Here is a 20,765-nt window from a genome sequence, read left to right as displayed (position 1 = left end):
CATTCTAGAGGACCTATTTCAGGGCTAAGAGAGGTGCTGTAGTGCATAAAGATACAGGAAAGAAATTTAGGATGTGTTCCTTATCTTCAAGGGCATCTTGTTAGGATGACATCAAGGTTGATATAGAGTCAACATGAGGGAATGAGGAGAAGGTTGCCTCTGGAATGCCTCCCTGGTGGGAGTCTTGGTTACCAAAGCATCAGGAAGTGCTGTGAGTAGGAGCAGTTGATGCCAGGCTCTTGGCCTCTCTGATGGCTATTTTGCTTAATTTATAAATTCTCTAAGGTCTTTTCCAGCAATAAAAGGCTGAGATTGCACACACACCCACTACAGAACTCAAGAACTGGGATCTTGCCTTCCCAATAGTCCTTGGTAGCAGCCTCAGCCTTAGCCTTTCTCCTTGATCTTCCTTTTGAGACCTTCCCAGTCCTAATGAGACTTTTGTTTTAGTCACCTTCCAACTTTGTTTTAATGTTAAGTGCCAAACTTGAAATTTGTCAGATCAGGCACCTGCCTCCCATTTCCTATTTACTGCTTGATGCTCCCATTAGGGTTCCTGTTCTTTTTGCTGTCATGCAAAGAAATAAATGAAAGCTCTCCCTCCTCCATTAATAAAAGACATATAGTGCATGATTTTTCCAAATCTCCTGAAGTCCAACTCTGCAGTCCCAACCAGGACCCTGGAGCTGAACCCGCCATCTGCCCTGATGCATGGAAGGTCCATGACTGGCCTCCCTGTGATGCTTCTCCAGGGGCTCCCTCCAGCTCCCCCTCAGGCTCCCCTCTGCAGCTCCACTTCCCCTGCATCTTCCATCTGAGCCCCTGTCCTCAGTTTTCAGAGCTGTCTCTGGGAGCACTGACTTGGTGACCCTCCCCCACCTGTGATGGCAGTGCTTCATGCTTCCCTATGTTGTCCCCCTGCCCCCAAACTGGGTCCTTTCCCCAAAGTTTCACTATTCTGACAGCTCTTGCATTTCCCAACTTCTTGGGCCTTCCAGCTCTCACATATTATTATCCTAATTAAGTACTAAACTGTGTAGTGCTGAGACTATAAATGGAATCACATTTGGCTGGTTTTACTTTTTCATCTTCTATGTCTAATCCACTTCTCTGTGCTGTTGCTTTTGCCTTTAAAACATCTACTGAAGTCAGGTTCTTCTCATGGTAGCACCAGGTCCAGACCCTGATTTTTCCATATCAGGAGCATGCTGGTGACTTCCTGGTTGTCTCCCTCTCCTTAGCTTCTGCCTCTTTCTGCAGATTTGTCATACTCATTTCCCTGAAACATCATATTCACAAAGTGACTTTATGCCCCAAACCTAACATGACTCCAGCTGCCAAATGAGCCATGCTCACTCCCCACCTGGCCTCTGAGGCCTTTCACACCTGATCACCTTTCCCTGTCTGAGGTTACTTTCCTTCATGTCCAGGTGTGCTGTTTGCATGGTGAGCCTGATTCTGACAGTGTAGCCTTAAGCAAGCCACTTAGTCTCTGACTGTCTCAATAACTCTGTCAAATGGGTGAAAAAAAAAGTCTCTCTCTTATTATCACAATATTAATATAGTTTTTTGATGACATAAGGGTCCAAGAGCTAGAAAACTAGCAAGAGAAGAGGAGCCACTCTCAGACTTACTTCCTAGATGTAGAATTTCAAATAACAAGTTTGAAAGTTAAGAATAAATGACATGCCATTGAAACCTCAGTTGGACTTTCCATTTTGTGTGGTGTTACTCCAAGGGCAAAACCATACATGACTTGATAACAGAAACACAGGTTTTAAAGTTGTGGTTTGGAGCTGAGGTTTACCATGTAAACTTATGCAAATTCATAAATAAGAGGCAGACTTGGGATACCCTTTAAGGAGCAAGACCACATTTTAGCTGCTCTTCCAGATACACAGCCAGTTCCTGGCACATTTCAGGTTAACTCTCCATGACCAGCACCATCCAGGCCTTTCAAGAATGGAAGGAGAGGTAGGAAGTCCTGCATGCTGGGGAACAATGGCAGACCACTCTGTTCCTGCCAAAGGATGCTGGGCACAAGGGAATCTGCAGGTCTATGACGTGAAGAGACTGGGGAGGAGTGAAAACAAGGACCTCAGTCCAAAACTACAAAGGATGGCCTACACCATGAGTAAGTGAAGATGACTGTAGGAAGTGCTAGGTGAACATTTTGTGACTAATTTAACTCCAGTTGTAGCTCGAATCTTGCCCTCCGGGTTTGCTTCATTGAAATAAAAAGTTACTCAAGGCCTAACTAGGGAAACATACCTTTATCAGAAAGACATTCCATCAAATAGTGTACTCCTTATAATAACATTGCTTTAAATATGAAGTAGTTCTATAGCATTATAGCAAGCAATTGGGTTTAACTGATCCTTATTAAAAACCAATACTGTAAGGCATATTTATATTAAAATCTGATCCGGCTTTTCCTTCTGTGCAGCATCTTATACAATGTTGAGACCACATACACTTTAAAAATCAACCTAAGGATGACCTGATCATCTTGGGGCTTTGGATGAAGAAATGGGCAGCAAATCTGCCTGCAGAGAATGCATTTGGTTCTCAGGACCTGGATGTCCTGGAGGCAGTGCTCTCTCCCAGCAAGGAAGCTGCTGAACTCAAGTCTAAGATGCTTATACATCTATGATTCCTCAAGTCAAAGCTGGAATGTGGACTTGGAGCTCAGGTCCCTCAGCTTAAAATAGCCCCAGGCAGATAGCGATGGGGTACAGGGTGGCACAGGATAACGCAGGGAAGAAGAGGCACAAAACTAACTGGGCTTTCCTAATTGCCTCAAAATCATGTCTGGCTTCTCATTGCAATTTGGATTTAACTTAATACAGAGGAGGTCCCACCTGAAAGAAAAAGGGTATTTTCCCAGGCAACAGAAAAGCCCAACAACAGGCTGGTCCCATCTCAGGGGCCCTGGAGCTCACCTGGTCCACTGTCCATCGGGCCACCTGGCTGGCCTGGATGTCAGCTACACCTGGCAGCAGCTTGCAGTGCTGCTCCCTGCCAAGGGGAAGGTCCCGCGAAGGGTGGGCAGACATGGATGTCAGGAAGACCGATTGGTGCAGGGCTTGCTGGGTCTGCTCACCTGAGTATTCTGAAAGAGAGGCAGCGTGGAGTGAGCAGCAGGTCAGCCCTGGAGCGGAGGGCCTGTGGTCAGGGTGGGTAAGATGCAGACACAACCAATAGCTTTGTCTCCTGCTTGTATTAGGTCACTGCCAGTGGAGTTCCCACACATAGCATGTACCATGATTCTGCTTTAGACCAGTGGCTTAGCAAAGCAGATATCATGTAAGACCCCTAAGACTATGATTGTTTGCTAACCACATTCAAATCATTTCTATGAGATACTGATTGACCAATGAAGGACTAGCTTGTCATTGCCCCTGGCTTCTCGCTTCTTAAATCAGGACTCAGAGGAACTAAAGACCCACTCAGAATGTGAATGCTGAGCAGATTGGCATACTGAACCATCTGGGATGTGTATGTACAAAAGAACAATTTCTTCCTGGAAACCACTTTATACATCTCTAAAGCTGGAATGAGCCCAGGTCCACATCTGGCTTCCTAAATCCCCTGGTAACACTGAATGAAATGTAGCACAGGGTCCCCATGAGAACTGGGGTGCCATCAGCTGCTGCTGTAGATCCCCAGCAATATATAATGACCTCAGGTGGGAATCTAGGACAGCTAGGGATTTCTGGAAAGCAGCCTCAACTGAGATGTGACTTCCCTGGCACAGGTACTCTTAAATGGGGTGTTCTCTGTTTTGAACAAGCTCTGAATGCACCAGGATTGTAAGGGCACAAAGGACAATGGCTGCTGCTTGCCCTAGACAGGTTGCTCTAAGCAAGGAGTGAGACTTCAGTGGGATTGATGCACAGCCTCATTCTTATCAACACTTCTGTATTAGTTTTTTTTTCCCTTCAAAAGTGACTTCACTATTTGTTTATTGCTGTGCTGAAGACTGAACCCAGGACTTCATGCATGCTAGGCAAGTGCTCTACCACAGTGCTACATCCCTAGCCCCAAAGTGACTTTAAGTTCTTAAGTTATATCCCAACATTTAAGATAGACCATGGATTTAAATCTTCCATATTACCTTGAATCTACAAATGGATAAGGACCAAAAACCTGTTACAGAGATTTCAGAGAAACCATTGCCTTTATAATACCTCCTAAGATACTTTTGACATGCATTAGCAAAATAAAACTACTGATATTTAAAGAGACTTCATGAAAGGAAACGCTTCAAGCCTTCTAAAAGTACCCACTTCATAATACAAATGGCAGGTTAAGCGAGTGATAGCTACATAATGTAAAGTTTATTATGATGGTTGGTGTTTTACACACTGAGCCTGAAGTAGTTATGCAAATATTTCCACCTCAAATTAATTAGTTTTTAATGGGTGAGGCTGACCTGCATTTGACATGGTCAGTCACATAACTTTTATAATCAGAAAGGCTCTAAGCTTTAAGCGAACTGTCCATCACTAGGATTCTCTGTACAATGCTGCTCTTGTGGATCACAGCAGACATCCTCATATTTACCAAGGCTTGCTGTCTACTCAGATGAAGAGACAGCAAAATTGCCAGCTTCTTCCCAATTCTTATGCTCCAGTTACAACCAGCAGCAAATTCATCTCCAACTGCTGATTGTCCAATGCTGACCTTTTTAGTATGTAAATAGGTTATCTCTCTTAGTGTAGTTCAGCAGACAGTATGTAAGGATACAGGTTCTGAAAGGAAACTTCACATCTTCTTGGAAAGGCCAGTATGCTGACATATGTCCTTTAATGAAGTTGTCCCATTGGACAAGGAGCATGTGCAAAAGAAGCCCTGAAACCCAGGATGGAAGCCTCAGGAAGCCAGGTTGTGATTACAGCAGCACAGGAACCTTGGAGAACTTTCCAGGAAAACCCAGAGTTCAAGCCATGTTCTCTTAGGGATTAAGACCTGAGCCAAAGATGGGCTTTATTCTGGAAAAGAATGACTATTTTGCTTATATGGTTGTTTTCGCTGAAATAGTATGAACTTGAACAAACAAACAATTATCTCAAACCCATGCTTTGGATAAATTAACCATGTATAATTTCTAAAATATACAGGACTCTGAAAAGATACGATTAATGAACCTTATGTTTCAGATATAGGAAGACATCAAGAAATGGTGATCATATTGCTGTGATTCACAAATTAAGGCTTCAGGTATTAAAAAATGTCAAAAAAAAGTCACTGTACTCCCAATGAAGGAAATTTTCAACACTACAATTTTGGAAAAGAAATGTTTGTGTTGGATGTTGAGGTGTTCTCTTGGAAGTATACCTAATGTGTCACTTTCAGTACACGAACAGTACTAGGGTTCCCCGGAGTCTACTATTTATCATTGTTGAGGCAGGTTTCTGGCTCTGGAAGATGGCAAATGGGGACTCCGATTGGCTCAGGTAGCAAGACAGCTTTTAGGACTAAAGTTAGGGAGCTTTATGTTGTACTCTGGACTCATACTGGCTTTTGAATACAGTTGACTGTGCCCCTGTTAAATCAAAGTATTCATTTGGAGGGAATTTGGATTACTTAAAGAATGAACAAAACTTAAATGGAAATCTAATTAAGAGAACTGTGGGGAATAAGTTTTATGCCATAGGGGATCCCAACCATGGGCAGTGGAGAAAGATCTGTAGCTGTCTGCTGGGCTGTAATGTCCCTAACTGGGTTCCAAGAGTTTTCACTGAGTATAAGGGTTAGTATCTATTATCTGCAACCTCAAGTCCTGGTGAATTAGTCACATGTTGAATACAGGAAAACTTTTTACTGTTATAATTTTACTATATCAATTTAGCATCATCAGATAAAAGCTTGAAGGTTTGCTTTCCACAGCTTCAGTTACCCATATTCAATCACAGTCTGAAAACATTAAATAGGAAATTCCAAAAATGAACAATTCATAAATTTTAAATTGTGTGGTGTTCTGAATAACTTGATGAAATCTTGTGGCATCTTGCCTGGGACATGAGTCATCCCTTTGTCTAGTGCATCCACTTGATACACCCTACCTGCCCGTTAGTTACTCATTAGCCATTTCAGTTAACAGACTGACCACTGTGGTACAGCAGTACTTGTGTTCAAGGAAACTTTGTTTACTTAATAATGGCTCCAAGTACAAGTACTGATGCAAAGGAGGCAACACGGCACAGAACACGGAAGGAGAGAATAACTATGGTACTAAGTGGCAATGCTTTAGGGCATACAGGAAAAAACAGAATATAGACGGTTCAGTACTAGAGGCAATTTCAGGCATCCACTGTGGTCTTGGTATGCCCTGTGGGTAAAGGAGGATTACTGTACTTAAAAAGACAAGAGTTAGGTTAGGAGAGGAGCTTCTGAATAACCAGTCTGTCATCTCTAAGACATGACTGGAGTTGACAATATCTACCATGCAGTGCTGGTGTGAGGGTGAAGAATAAAGTGCTTAGCAAGGTCGCAGCTGCTATAATCACGCAATGCAGGTACTACTCTAAACTCAATGTGAAAACTCCTTCAGACCAGGATTAATGTTTTATAAAGGCAAGTTGCATAACCCCAAATCTACACAATGAAAGATAATTCTCCAGTAGTGACAAAATGGAATGTATTTGGGGAAGTGTTTCATGGTAACTGTTTTGTCTTCTTTGTACCCTTTGCCAGGTCTACTTTCTTCCACAGCTGATGAGTTTGGAGTGGGACCCTCAGGTTGAGCTGAGGGAGTGCTTAGATGAGCTTACCACAGATACACTGTGGCAATGGGGGGAAGGGTTAGGTTGACCAGATTGCTTCGTTTTGGAGCACGGTCCCTCTGCATAACAACGGTGATCTTGAGTGAGAAGCTTACCTATGCATCCAGGTTTTTCCTCTCTAAAATGGGTAACAATAGTACTTATACCTCACTGAGTTGCTGTGATTAGAATAGCTCTTAGTACAAAATGAGTGCTCAGTACATGTAAGCAATCAAAGTATTGTTTCAAGACAAAGATTTTAAATGTAACAATAGTGAATGTGGGGACATATAATAGTCTCAAAGTCAGCATGGCTAGATGTCCCTAAAACCTATGAAAGCTGAAATCCAGATGGAGACTCAGGATTTTGAAGGACATGTTCAGAATCACACCTAAGAAGTCTTGGAATGGAAATGTTGTCCCTTTGCAGAAGTCCCAGAGGAGGGAAATGAGAGCGGCATTCTCAGGCTGCAGCCAGGGCAGGGTGGGACATCTGCTTCCCAGGCTGGGCCCCATGTGTGGTGGTAGCCTCACAGCACTGCTTAAATGCAGTGGGCCTGGCAGCTTGGAGATTATGTGACTCTTGACAGACTTTTTAAATCAGGGATTGATTTGCATTAGTTTAAATTCTGTGCATAAAATTAGACTTTTGAAAATATCTGCTTAAAAACTTGCATACATCTTTATAAGATGTGAGCACACTGATTTGAACTTTTCTCTAAGCCCAGTACAACTCATATCAGATATCTGCTAGACAGTTGCTAATCAATTAAGTAACATAAGCCACTGATGAAGGTGTACAAATCATGTGCTCTGTGAGGATGTTCAGTTAGCAAAGGGCTGTGTAAATGATGGTGGTCCTGTTAGATTACTGTGGAGCTAAAAAATTCCTGTTGCCTAGTTATTTTATTGTACTTTTTCTATGTTTAGACATTAAGATACACAAATACCATCATGTTACAGTTGCTTACAGTATTTAGTATTATAACAGGCAGTACAGGTTTGTAGCTTAGGAGGATCAGGCTGTGCCAACTGTGTAGAAGGGTCTATCGTCTAGGTGGGTTTAAGTGTACTTTGTGATGTTTGCATGATAAAATCACCTACTGATGTAGTACTCAAGACTGTTGTTAAGTGATACACGACTGTACTGGCCTCAGAAATCATTCTCATCAAACCAAAAAGATCAGATTATTCTATCTTAGGGCACTTTGGGTAAACAAGGACTTCCAGATTGGAAAAGGACATTTACCATGAAGCAGGGAAGAAGGTCACTTGCATGCTTCATCCCGGCTCTGCTTCCACCTACCACAGCTGAGGAATATGGGCTGCTTCCCAGTTTTACTGCCTCACTGCAGTAATGACTCCTCCCCAGCTCCCCGAAAAGTCAGCCAAGGAAATTCATCCTGCAAAAGCAGCCCTCCTACCGGAGGTTTCAACATTCTAATTAATCAAAATGTCCTTTGCACCAGAAAATGAAATGTGTATGAAATCCTGGCTTTGTCTCTAACCCCAGCATGTGAGTGACAATAAAGAAAGTTATCTCACCATTTTGGATACCTTTCCCTTCCAGAAAACAAGAGTACGAAACACTTGTCATCCCATGGGTTGCCATTTGTGGAACTGTTAAAGAATTTTTGCTACCACTTTTTTCACAATGGGTATTTCTTTTGGGTTTTATGGCCTTTAAAAATTATAATGAAGTGTTTAACAATTTCATCAAGGTGCTTAGGGATTTGGAGCACCCTGTAGTTTCCTGGGCCAACACCTTCAGCTTGGCTTCCCACCCCAAGGTCCAAAGAGATCCTGGACTAGAGCAATGGGAGATTTGGTCATGGATGGCGAGTCTCTTCAGGATGACTGGGTGAGGGGAGTTCCATCTCCAAGGATATTTAGGCATTATTGTCCTGCAGAGGCGATAAATAACACCCCTTAAAGACATAACAACAAGAAAAGCCTAGTCAAGAGAGGGCTTTTTTTCTTCATTCTGAGATGGAGGGAATGGCCTGTGGAGGGTGACATGTGACTCAGGGGCTGCTTTTCAGTGACCAAATAGGCTTGTGACATGGAGTAAAGCACCATTTGCTTCCCAATTCCATATATTTTTAAAAAGTATTTGGAGTCTAAAGGATTTTAATTCATCTGAAAAGAGCATGAAAGTAGGTCCCTGATTTCTTCTCTGCCCCTCTCACTCATCCCTCCCATATTGCTCTACCCCCACACTGAAGGGAAAAAACATCCTGTATGGAAATGTTCTTTAAAAATATGGCTGTTTCTTCACAAAAGCCTCACACAACAAAACCAAAGCAAGTGAGTCACAAATGATAAACCAGAGTCTGCATGACCAGGCCTCAAGTTATTTTTAATTCCACTAAAAACAGAGACCCATTTCACAAGTAACCTTCTCTTCAATGAAAGGGGGTGCAACTCTTCTGGGTTCTCTGCTCCAAAAAGTTGAAATAAAAAAAATAAAATTTCAACTGGCCCTAAAATCCAATTTTGTGATTTCTTGCCCACCATATAATTTGTGATAGCTCCTGACTGATTTCATCAATTTATCCAGCACTTGCTGAGCAGTCGCTCTGTTCAAGGTACTGTACTCCCTTAGTGACTTCTGCTGGAGAAGCAAGCAAATGTTCAGAAAGGGCTCTTTACTCGGTAATGGTGTTTTCTTCCTGGGCTCACCTCTCTTGATGGTCTGCCTACTCAAGAGTGCTTGGAGGCATCATTTCTGGGCTATACCAGATTCTTCTCTTAATTGTGATGCTTTTGAACCCACTTGGTCCCTCTTTTTTCCATTTCTTCATCTGCTCTGTGCCCCCAAACAAAAGGAAGAGCAGAACAATAGAGGCTAAAGTATGACTGGCAAGACAATGTCTATGCCTCATGTCATTCCTGGGAACTCATCAAGAACAGACATCTAACTGATGGTGGGCCCTCTGCACTTGCTATTTCTCATATGCCAATCATACCCAAACATGGCATGGCTTGTCTGCCATACCGTATTCCATTTCCTAATCCTCTTATTGTTTAGAATTCAAACACTGATATCTGCTGAGTGCCATAATGGTCCTCCCTTCCTTATCATGAGCTGCCACTTTATATCGGTTTCATATCAATGTAGAAGATGAAGCACAGAAAAGTCAAGGGTTTCCCAGGGACATCCCAGTGGGCTATCAAAGAATTAGATGTTGAATGAAGAGCCCAGGATGTTCTAGATTTGTGTCCTGTACAGTGTGGTAGCCACTAGGCACAGGTGGCTATGGAGCATTTGAATCATGAAATGAATTTTGAGATGTGCCATAATATGTCTTGGATGTTGATAACTTAGAATTAAAAGGAAGAATGTAAAATATATCACCTTGACCTTTTTTAGAATCAATTTACATGTTGAAATGATATTTTGGATATATTGGGTTTAATAAAATACATTGATCAAATTAATTTTATTTGTTTATTATTTTAAATGTGGCTACTAGGCAATTTCTGTGGCTAGTGTTCTTTTTCTATTAGATGGGGCAGGTCTGGGAGGGTGCTGAGCTTTGTTGAGAACTGCTCTGGGTGCAAGAAGCTTGGAGACTGGATGGAATTCACATTACTCTTGTTGAAATAATAACAAAGGCTGTACATGTCCTGTATTCCACCCAGGCCCAGCATCTCCAAGAACAGCAGAAGACTTGAAGACCTGACGTCACAGACATTTTCTAGGAGCAGACAAGTCTGGAGAGACTAGCTGAGTTCTCATCTTGGATTCACAATATTTGCTGTTAAGACTTTGAACAATATATTTCTCTGGCACACAGGTGAGGTTCAATAAATAACTTGTTATACGGATGAATAAGTGGCCAAATTAGTACATGCATTAGGAAAGCAAGAATTTTTAAAATCAATTACAAAAACAAAAAGTGACTTTCAAAACTAGGTTAAGAACCATTCATATATAGAGTCACTTACTCTAAAAGTGTTGCTGCCCATCCCAGATCACTAAGTTCTGAGGGAGTTTGTGAAAATCTGGCTGCTCTTTCCTTCCTGGGCTTGAGTGCTGGTGGGGATAAGCAAGGGTATCTCCAGGCTCCCTGTTGCCATCTTCCCAGCATTCCTCCTCAGTCATCCTGTAACAGTCCAGCTCCTCTAAGGTTCCAGCAGTTGGTTTCCCAGTTCTACTCCAACCAGGTGCCCTCCCATCTTGGGCACACTGATGCCCAGGGAGAAGTGAATGCCCAGCTCTCCACTCAAGCCTGCCTTCCTCCATCTGGTCTAGGTGCCTTTCCCCTCAGTTCTGTCTTATAGAACCCCGTAGTGCATCTATGAAGACCCTAGGGCCTCTGTCCCTGGAAGCCCAGCAGCCCTCCAGCACAGGTGGCCTTGTCTCCTCAGTTTACTCTGTGGTTCCAATACTGTAGCCAACCCCCTGCTAGGTCCCAAAGTCTTCTCTGTACGTCCGTCAGGACTCTGTCACTCTTCCCCAGGTCTCCAGGAACTGAAACCTGCTTCTTCTCTCTTTAAGGGGCTGCCAACCAGCATAGCTATTGCATGGGACAGTCTTCCTGACTACCCTTGCCTGGCTGCCTCCACAGGCACTTTCTAAAGACTTATTGCCAAATGGAGCTGAATCTGATAGAATCAGCCACTTAAATCAGCAGAGGAAGAAGCAAGCAATACATTTCCTGAAACAGAAACCAGACGCCAAGGCTACAAAGGGATTTGGCCTTCAGCTTCAATTCATGAGCATAGGATTTTAGCTCTTTCTTTTGATTTTATTTCAGTAAACACCCCTCAAAGGGGTCCCAAATCCCAGGATGTCCAGCCCTGGGGGTCCTAGATTCAGAGACCTGGAGTTCAGGTACCGAGGTCATGTCTACCTTCAGGCCTGATCACTCTCCAGGGGCCTCCCTCTGCCTGTCTGGGAATGACTCATGCCCTGCCCCACCCCAGGATGCCCCCTGCCACTTGCTACACTATGTTAAAACTTTACTTTTCAGTCCCTATTAGCAGAGCATAAATCCAAGGGCAATCGTTTTCAATTTATCCACAGAACCACATGATGTAGCATAGATCTGACACATGGTTCAGCATAATACAGGTGCTTAATACATGATGTGACTGTTGAGCCATCTGAGGAATTTTACTGCAGAGACAAATAATGCAGTAGCAAAAGCTAATGTAGTCTGTGCCAGTGAAAACAATAAGCATCCATCTTGGGTTCTCTCGTTTGCCAAAGAGACTCATTACTGAAAGGGCTGGGGGTTGTTTGTGAAATGAAATCTAACTGACTCCTCAATTCGATGTTTGAGAAGTAGATATCCCTTGATTTCATTTGAACAAAAATGCAGAAAAGTCCATATTAATTTTTGATATGTTAGTCATCCAATAAAAGACTTCAGTGCAGGATATTTTCTGATGGCTAAAGGGTGACCTTTGAGTTTAATATCTTTTTTGCACAGCTTGAGATATATTAATTAACTTCTTTGATTGAATACTACAATTCAATCACCCAGCATGTATTTTTGTATTCTCTGCAAGACCAATCTCCTTCACTTGCAAAGGTGAGACCATAATTGAATCAACATGGGCATGAACTTGACCAGAGAAGTGGAGTGGCTCTTCTCAAAGTAGATATGCTCTCACCTGGTAACTTCCTACCACCTACTCCACACCATGCAGCAAGAGGAGGTACAGGCGGTGTGGGGTTAGCATTCACAAATTTGAAATGCCCCAGCACTCACCTCTGTGAGTTTAAGATAAAAGAAGCATGAAGAAGTGATGTAAGCATACTCTAATTCCAATAATGCATGGCAGAACTAGATTAAAAGGAGATGAATTTGGAAGTTTGGGTTATCAAAGATGCTTAGGACCAGAAGTGTTTCAAATTTCAGACATCTTTGGATTTTGGAATATATACATGTACATATGAGATATATTTTTTTTTCTTGGTACTGGGGATTAAACTCAGGGGCACTTGACCACTGAGTCATATCCCCAGCCCTATTCCGTATTTTATTTAGAGACAGGGTCTGATCGAGTTGCTCCCCACTGCTGAGGCTAGCTTTGAACTGGGGATCCTCTGGTCTCAGTCTCTTGCACAGTGGATCTTGGGAATGGAACCCACATATAAACATGAGATTCATTTATGTTTTATATATACCTTACACATATAACCTGACCATAATTTTATACAATATTATTGATAATTTGGGGCACAGAAAAGTTTTCACTTGTGGCATCATGTTGGTGCTCAAAGTTTTAGATTTTGGAGCATCCTGAATTTGGGGTTTTGGGTGTGGGAATGTTCAGCCTGTAGACTCTTTGAAGTCAGGGCAGGGAGGAACACCCATGCCTAGGGTGGAGTACAGTGCAAGGAGAAAGAAAACCCAAGCAGGTCTTCCCAGGGTCCCTTACCCACTTTGCCCATTTCTCAGCTCCCACAAGGCGGGAGTTGGAAGGTGAAATGAACAAATGCAAGTTATAAGCCTTTTTTTTTTTTTAACCATCTCCCCACTGCCTTTGCAAACTCCACCCCCTAGTACAGCACCTCTAATAAGAGGTGCTCAAGAGCTGTTTGCTGACAACTAACAGGGCAGGTATAGATGGTGAGAAGAAACAAAAGAACATATGCTTCTGGAATGAAGCAAAGACTCAAATTTCCACTGTGCCATTAGTGAATGCCTTGCTGGAATCTGCCTCCTTTCTCTCAACTTCCCTATTCCCAACCACCAGCAAACCATTTCAGTCAGAGTCCATGGGTGTTCACCTTCATCAGAGAGATTTCTGGTGAAGGTCTGGTGTGACTCCAAATTTCTTATGCCCATGAAGAAACAGTCAATTCAGGGCATAGCATGGTGCTGTCATCCAGTAGCAAGCAATAGGAACAACAAGGACAGAACCCAGTGGAATGAGACTCAGGAGCCAGACTGGAGGTAGGGCAGGGTTGCAGTTGTAGAGATCTGTCAGCACTTGCTCCCCTGGCCAGCATTCCACCCAGGAACAGAGCCCACTGGAACCCAGAGCCTGGCATACTGGGGCACTATTTTCCTCCAGTACTTCTTTAATGAGGAATTTCTCTATGTAGCAATATACAGCATCTGAATTTTCAGATAGGTGCCTGAAAGTACTGTCAGATTTATCTAAAAACTAATGGACTCCAGAAATGCTACTGGGGACCCACAGAGACATGATCAAAGGAGCATCTCAAGCTCCCCAGAAATGAGTGACTGGGTTCTGCTTGGCAGAGGTAAAAAACAGAAGTCCTCCCACCCCAGGTGCCATGCCTGCCACTCTGGGGACCCAGGACTGCGGCTCCCTTTTCTCCTCTAGCCCTGGCACACAGAGCTGCCTCTTTCCCTGGCAGTGAGCTCAGCACAGATGCTCATTCCTGCATGGTGCCAAGGGCTCCCCTTATGGAGATGCTGACGTGTTCACAGATTTAGAGAAGTTATCCTGCTTTGGGGCACTCTGAAGTCCAAGAGGGTTCTCTACAAGTCTTGGGGAGACACCTGTTCTCACAGACTCAGATGCTCCCAGACAGCTCTCCCCATTTGAAAGTGGTTTTCAGTAGAGGATCTTCTGGCACAGGACAGCCCCAAGGCCATGTGTCTTCCCTCCCACTCTGAGAGAGAGAGAGAACTTACTAGAAGCCAGGATGCCCCACCATGAATTAAAAGCACACAATCCTTCTCCTGTGATCATTCATTATTGAAAACATGTAAATAAATTAGTCAGTGGACTTCTTTTCATGGTTCACTTCTGTGCAGATTCAATGAGGAAGCAGATTATGGGCTGTTTTCTTCTTGCAGGAATCATGAGTATTTCTAAACTTTTCCCTGCTTTGCAGAGAAGGTAGATGCACAACACACACAGGACAGGCTGTTCTTCACGTGGCCTGTGCTTTGGTTGGTCTGTGTTCCCTCCTTTGCATACCAAGACAGTTCAGGAAAAGCCAGTCACCCTGTGGCACTGCTTGTATGTGCCTAGTCTGGCTGCACCCCAGTTCCCTGCTCCTCAGCCCCTCCCACCTGCTTTCCAGGGTTTCCTCTGTGCACACAGATCAAATGTGCATCCTCACACATTTTGGCATGAGCCATTTTCCCACATGTCCCCACTGACTGTCCTCTAGGCTCCCTGGTCTGGTCTCACCTTGTGCTAATTACAGGGAGCAATGTGGGCTGTGAAGATTAGAAAATTTTAGGCAGAACAGCAAAAAATTAAGGTTAGTTTTTTAGTTAAAAAATAAATTAGTGTTCTTAGTATTTTTTTAGACTTCATGCTTTCCTTAAAAATTATAACAATTATGAAGAACCAAACAAAATTATACCAAATTTAAGAAGATTCACTTGAGCTGGATAAAACACAAAAAGACTCCATGCTCTTTGTTACCTGGTTGAAGTCTTGTCAGAAACTCAGCTCCAAGCTATGCAAAAGCTGTTCTGTTCAGCTTTTCTCCCCTATAATAAATATCAGCTGATGCCAATATGCACAGATGATATATCTGACCTTCTCCAATTACCAACAGTCAAGAGAACAGAAAGTTTTTAATGTTGTGTGTGAATATGGGTATGTGTGTGTTTGTTGGAAAAAAATAAAAAAATAAACACTCTAAAAATTTCAATGGCAGGAATGAGTACATGACACAATTTAAATACAAATTACAAAGCAAAGAAGCAATCAATGAGTGGACTGATCATTACACGCTGCATTTCAGCCTCTGGGAGTCAGTCAATGGAGACATCCCCATCCACCTGTGACCCAGGCTCCACTTTAGGTCACTTCCCACTGAGGCCACCCATCCCCTTGCATCTTGGCTTTGCTCTTTGCCCCCTGCCCTTTTCTCATTCCAGACAGTGTGGCTGGAGCAAGTTCTTCTCTTCGTTTAGTGATGAGTTTCTTCACACTGCGGGACTAGCATCCCAGACCCACTGAGCTATGGACACAGCCAGAGATGGTATTTTGTTTCCTGATGACATGGTAGCATGGGAGCCAAGAACTTTCAATTAGTTGGAAGCCAGGTCTCTGTTGCATGAAATTCACATCCATCAGTTAGAATCCCATGAGAAAACATGGAACTAGGGAAACCTCCATTCAGAGACCTGGGCTTTGTGACCTCCACTAGAGGTTCTGGAAAATGGCCCCAGAAAGTTGGCAGCATGCTTTTAGAAGGTGTGGCCTGAGGTGCAGGCTCTTTGCAATTTAAAAAGCAAACCAGGAAAAATTAAAGCTCAGAAGAATTAGGTTTATAATACTATTATATTTATGGTATAAACTTGTTTCTCATTTTAATTCTACACATTCATAATATCTTGCAAAAATGACAATTTATCTCATTTTCGTTAAAAATGTGCAAGCTTAGATCTAAACACCACTTTTATCACATGCATCCTTAAGAGGAACAGGAAGGTGTGGGATAAGAGATGATATGCTTTACCCTAGAACTAATGAATTGACTAGGTAAGTATAGCAAAAGAGATAAAATTTGAAAATTACAGTTTTATGAATATTAGAAAGTTTACTAGGCAGCTTTTTATTAGTGCATATTAACTATACAGAATAACGGGTTTCATTTTGGTGTATTTGTATATATGACATATTTTAAGCAATTACTTCATAACTACTTCAAACCTATCATATCAGAAATTTAAGTAACAATGGAAGGACAATTGAGGATTTAGGCTTTCTCACTTAAACAGGAAGGTGATCATTTCTTTGGGTTTTTCATTTCCACATATGTACAGTCATAAGAGAAACTGATGAGATTGTGCTTAGGAAGGCTCAAGTTGTCTGGGTCAGAAGGCAACCTGGTATTGTAAATTAAGGTCTGCATTTCCTATGGGAAGGAGACTCTATATGTGTAATGATACAGTAAGGCTCTTTTTCAAGCAAATGGTACTTGTATTCAAAACCCTACTTTACATCACTGTTAAAATAACTGCATTTGGAATCAGTAATTTTCTTGGCATGGTTACTTTCCACTTGAAGAAACTGCTGTGTCACCAGGATGGAGTGATATTTTAGGGAGTGAATACTTACAGATCACCCATAAACAGATCACTATTAATGAATTAGAGATTAAGGCAGTAGCACCAACACTTAAAACAGCATCAAAACCCTTTTCTTAATTGCCATCCATAACAGGCAAGCTGCTAATATTTGTGTGTTCATGTGGGTGGGTGGGGATTTAAAAAAAAAAAAAAGCAATGTTGGAAAATAAAAAGAATTTTAATAAAGGCAAGTGTCTGCAGAAGAGTGATTCAGGTGCACTGTCACCACACACTCAAAACCTTGTTGGTTGTGATGGGGAATATTTAGAAACATTCTGCAGAGCTTCTAATAAACCATTTGAAAGAGACAGCACTGAGCCAAGATTGAACAGTGACAGAACACGTCGGCGGGGATGGAAAATGCGTCTGAGATAAATGAGAAACAGCAAGTTTCAGAGGCCAGATGACCCCTCCAGCTTCCCAAATAACCTGGAATCTTCAGGGAACAAAACTGCCCCTCGTTTCTCAGTCTAAACTCAGACTGATATTCTCATAGTAACTATTCCTCAATTATAGAGTGAGGCTTCATTGTACCACAGTTTATTCTAACTTGGGAACAGAAGATCATCTGAAACGTTTTTGAAGACCATGGAAATTTACTAGGACACACCAGTGCCATTCTTTGGGGGATTGCAAGGGTAAGTCATGGTGGCCATGTTTCACTTGACAGTACTGTGGTGTCCCTTGATGGAGCCATCCCTTACTTTAGAACACCCTCCATAAGAAAACTATGGTTACAGTTTTATACACCACAGAAAATGGTTTATTTTCCATGCCTTCCTCTTTTTCATAGTTTCCACTATATTATTAAACATGGAAGATAATGACAGAACAGTATAAATCCAAAGAAAATGCCAGACATACTTATTTATGTAACTGCAATAAAACTTAAACATAATTATGGGAAAAGTCTGTTTAAACATTTCAGAGGCAATACTGTTTCTGATTTTGGAAGGAAAAGGGGTCCACTTCCCCCATCTTAATGTATTATTCTAGCAAAGGTGGCTATGGCTGCTTATGTCCTCATTTGGTTTTTGGTGAGAACATTAATTGATAATGCTAGAATAATTGTATCTAGAGTAAATCTTTGTTTCTAAATTATTTTTGGACTTTAGCTTTCTTGAATTATAGATAATGATCAAAGTGTCTTAAGGAGACTTTTCAAGAGGAAAATTGCATAGGGGTAGATTACTGGTTAAAATCATATTGGTCAATTCTAGGTAGGGAAATAAACTGCTGCTTGGGCTTCAAACTACCCTTTCTTAATGACCAGGGAACATCACTCTTGTCTTTTCTGTCCTCTCTGTGAGCTCCACATGACAGCACCATGGGAAGGAGGAATGATCTAATGAAAGCTTGTATGCACTGGCTGAAACTAAGCAGCCTATTTATAAACTACTCAGAAATTTAAGTGAAAAGCTCTTACCTACTCCAGGTTCAAATGAGGGAGCCAGGCTTAAGTGTGAAGACACAAAGGAGAAGTACAAGCTGGGGAAGAAGTGCATGATGGGTTAAACCAAGGGCAATGATGTTGAAGACCGTACCAGGGAACAATGGGAAAACAGAGGGCAAACCTTGGCCAAGACTCACCTAAAAAGCCATGGAGGTGAGTCAATGTAGGTGAAGATGTTATAAATATTGGGTGAGAGGCTCAGCTTGTTCTGTCCCTAGTGACTACAATCCAGCCTCTTTCCCTATGTCTGCCCAGGTTGAGCACATGCCCCAGGGTCCTGTGCTCATGCTGAGCTCTCTAGATGCTAGGCAGCTTGAAGCATTTTCAGGGAGGAGAATGAGGCACAGAAAGGGGATGGAAGTTACTTAAATAATCTGCTAGGAGGCTGGTGATATAGCTCAGTGGTAGAGTGCCTGCCTAGCATGCAGGAGATCCAGGATTCTATTCCCAGTACTTGGGGGGGCCGAGGAGGGAGAATCCCTGAGAAGACATGGGTAGGCAAAAGCTTGTAGGAGAAGTAGGGCTAAGGGAATTCTATCTGCCTGGGAGGTAGGAATGAGGTCTTAAGGTGTGGTATATCTGAAGTGGCATTTCAGAGCACAAGAAAACAAGGAAAGGCAATTTGAGGAGAAGACAAAGGGCAGAGTATTGAGTAGGGGTAAGGAGTGGGGAGGATGCACCCACAGACCCCAGGGGAGGAAAAAATTCAAAGGACCTATTATTCTGACTTGGGTCTGCAGTAAGGATGCTGCTGAGGGTCAGAGAGGGCCACATGTACTTGTCACTCTGAGCATATGTGACTGTGTGTCTAGGACCAGCACAAAGGATGCTGGGCAATAATTATCACCCCCTACCCTTTCCTTTGCTACCTTCCCTTCTAGGCCAGGAAGTAGGTGACTCCCAAATGAAAAGCGAGCCTATCTCTTACTGTCAGAAGGCAGACTGAGCTATGCCTTTGCTGAAGGCAGCAGGACTAGCTGCAGCCTCTAGGTGACCAAGCCTCCAAGGGACTTCACAGAGCAGCTGCCTGGGCATGTGCAAGAGACTCAGGATGGGTGAGAGTCTGATGCCATCTTTCTAGACTTCCCTGGGGCAGAGTAAAGGTGTTCTGAAGTGAGAAGAGGAAGGAAGGGAACAGAGAGAATGTGGGCTTTCTAAAAGCAATTTATTTCTCAAAATTAGAACTCAATGTAAGAATCGAGGGGCTCATACTAATTTTAACCCACCTATACTGTGCCCTCTCCCACTTATCCCAGGAGCATGAGAATGGAATAGCTGCCATAAATGTGTGGCCCCAAGTGGATGTGCTAAATAGAGGCAGCTACATTTTAGTTCCTGCTGTTTCTATCTTTAGTGTCCACCCACAGTGGGCAACACACATTAATGAAATCCCCATGCCTCACCGTGGGCATCAGTTTCATCTCCTTCTCCATCTTCAGCAGTGATTATAACAAGGGTGGTTCTCTGAATACATCTCTGAATAAATCTACCTCTCTCATATCACCTTTTAGTAAAAAATTCATAAAACAACATAAAAATTACTAAAAGTAGGTTAGTGGGAAGGTGGGAAAGAGAACTTTTGAAAAAATTCTCAACCAAATGCATGATTTGGGGATTTCACAAAAGGGACCAATAACACTAGGCCACTCAAATCTATTACTCCAATATTTTCTCTGGCAAGAGAACAGCTTGCTGGATTTGCATTCGGTTTCACTTTAGGACCTAATTCCTTGTTTAAAAAAAAACAAAAAACCTGAAGGAAAATTTTCCATTAGCTGTAAATTTTACTTAGGCCCAGAGACACCTCCTCACTAACACATATTAAAATCAACAATTAAGCATAATTACATTAAAATATTAAAACACTGTAAGCTATTAGAAATAATGAGACTTTTTTTTTTTTTTTTTTTTTTTTGCTAAATCCATCACATGAATTACTCTGATGTTTTGTCAGACCCCTAATCAAGAAGATCTGCCAGAAATGGCAGAGATTTTGCTTGCAGGACACTGCCCAGCATCAGATCAGAGTGCTTGGGGCAGGGATGGTTTTCCATTAAGCTGGAGCATTAGAGGAAGCTGTCCTCTAACAGCATCCTTGGATTAATACTTCTGTACATAAACAGCTGAATTACAAGAGTCATAATAATTATTATAAGGTAATTAAAATACAAATAGAATTTTAGGCCATGTGGTAATAGAGAAGGCAACAAAAGGCATTCTTGGTTGTGGGAAGGGCCCTGCATGATGTATTCACAGAGTGCATGTGTGGTATCTTCCAAATTTTTGTTGTTTTTAAAATAGAGAATGTAAATTATATCTAAATTAAGTCATTTTAAAAAATCTAGTTTCTATAAAGCACTTTGAAGAAATCTTGCCTAGCCAATTCTTTCTATAGATAAAAAAGGTAAATGTTAGGCTACAAAATTATCAGACATCTTTAATCAGCGTCCACATTTATGAGGCTTCAACATAAATCCTGTCAATGTCTATATAACTAGAGGGGTTTTAAAAAATCAC

General features: G+C 42.2%; 1 protein-coding gene across 8 annotated transcripts in view; it reads right to left on the bottom strand.

Annotated features, from left to right (window-relative positions):
• L3MBTL4 (L3MBTL histone methyl-lysine binding protein 4) overlaps window positions 1–20,765 on the bottom strand; it is a 490,814-nt gene that overhangs the window by 10,489 nt on the left and 459,560 nt on the right. For all 8 annotated transcript variants that reach the window (XM_079109233.1, XM_079109226.1, XM_079109227.1 and 5 more), the window contains one exon: window positions 2,943–3,112. In XM_079109233.1, the coding sequence (XP_078965359.1) occupies window positions 2,943–3,112 (170 nt within the window). The remainder of the gene's footprint in view (window positions 1–2,942; window positions 3,113–20,765) is intronic.

The sequence above is a fragment of the Sciurus vulgaris genome (assembly GCF_902686455.1).
Source record: "Sciurus vulgaris genome assembly, chromosome: 13".
Lineage (NCBI taxonomy): Eukaryota > Metazoa > Chordata > Mammalia > Rodentia > Sciuridae > Sciurus > Sciurus vulgaris.
The sequence above is the reverse complement of the archived record's forward strand: the minus strand, read 5'-3'. Positions and strand labels throughout refer to the sequence as shown.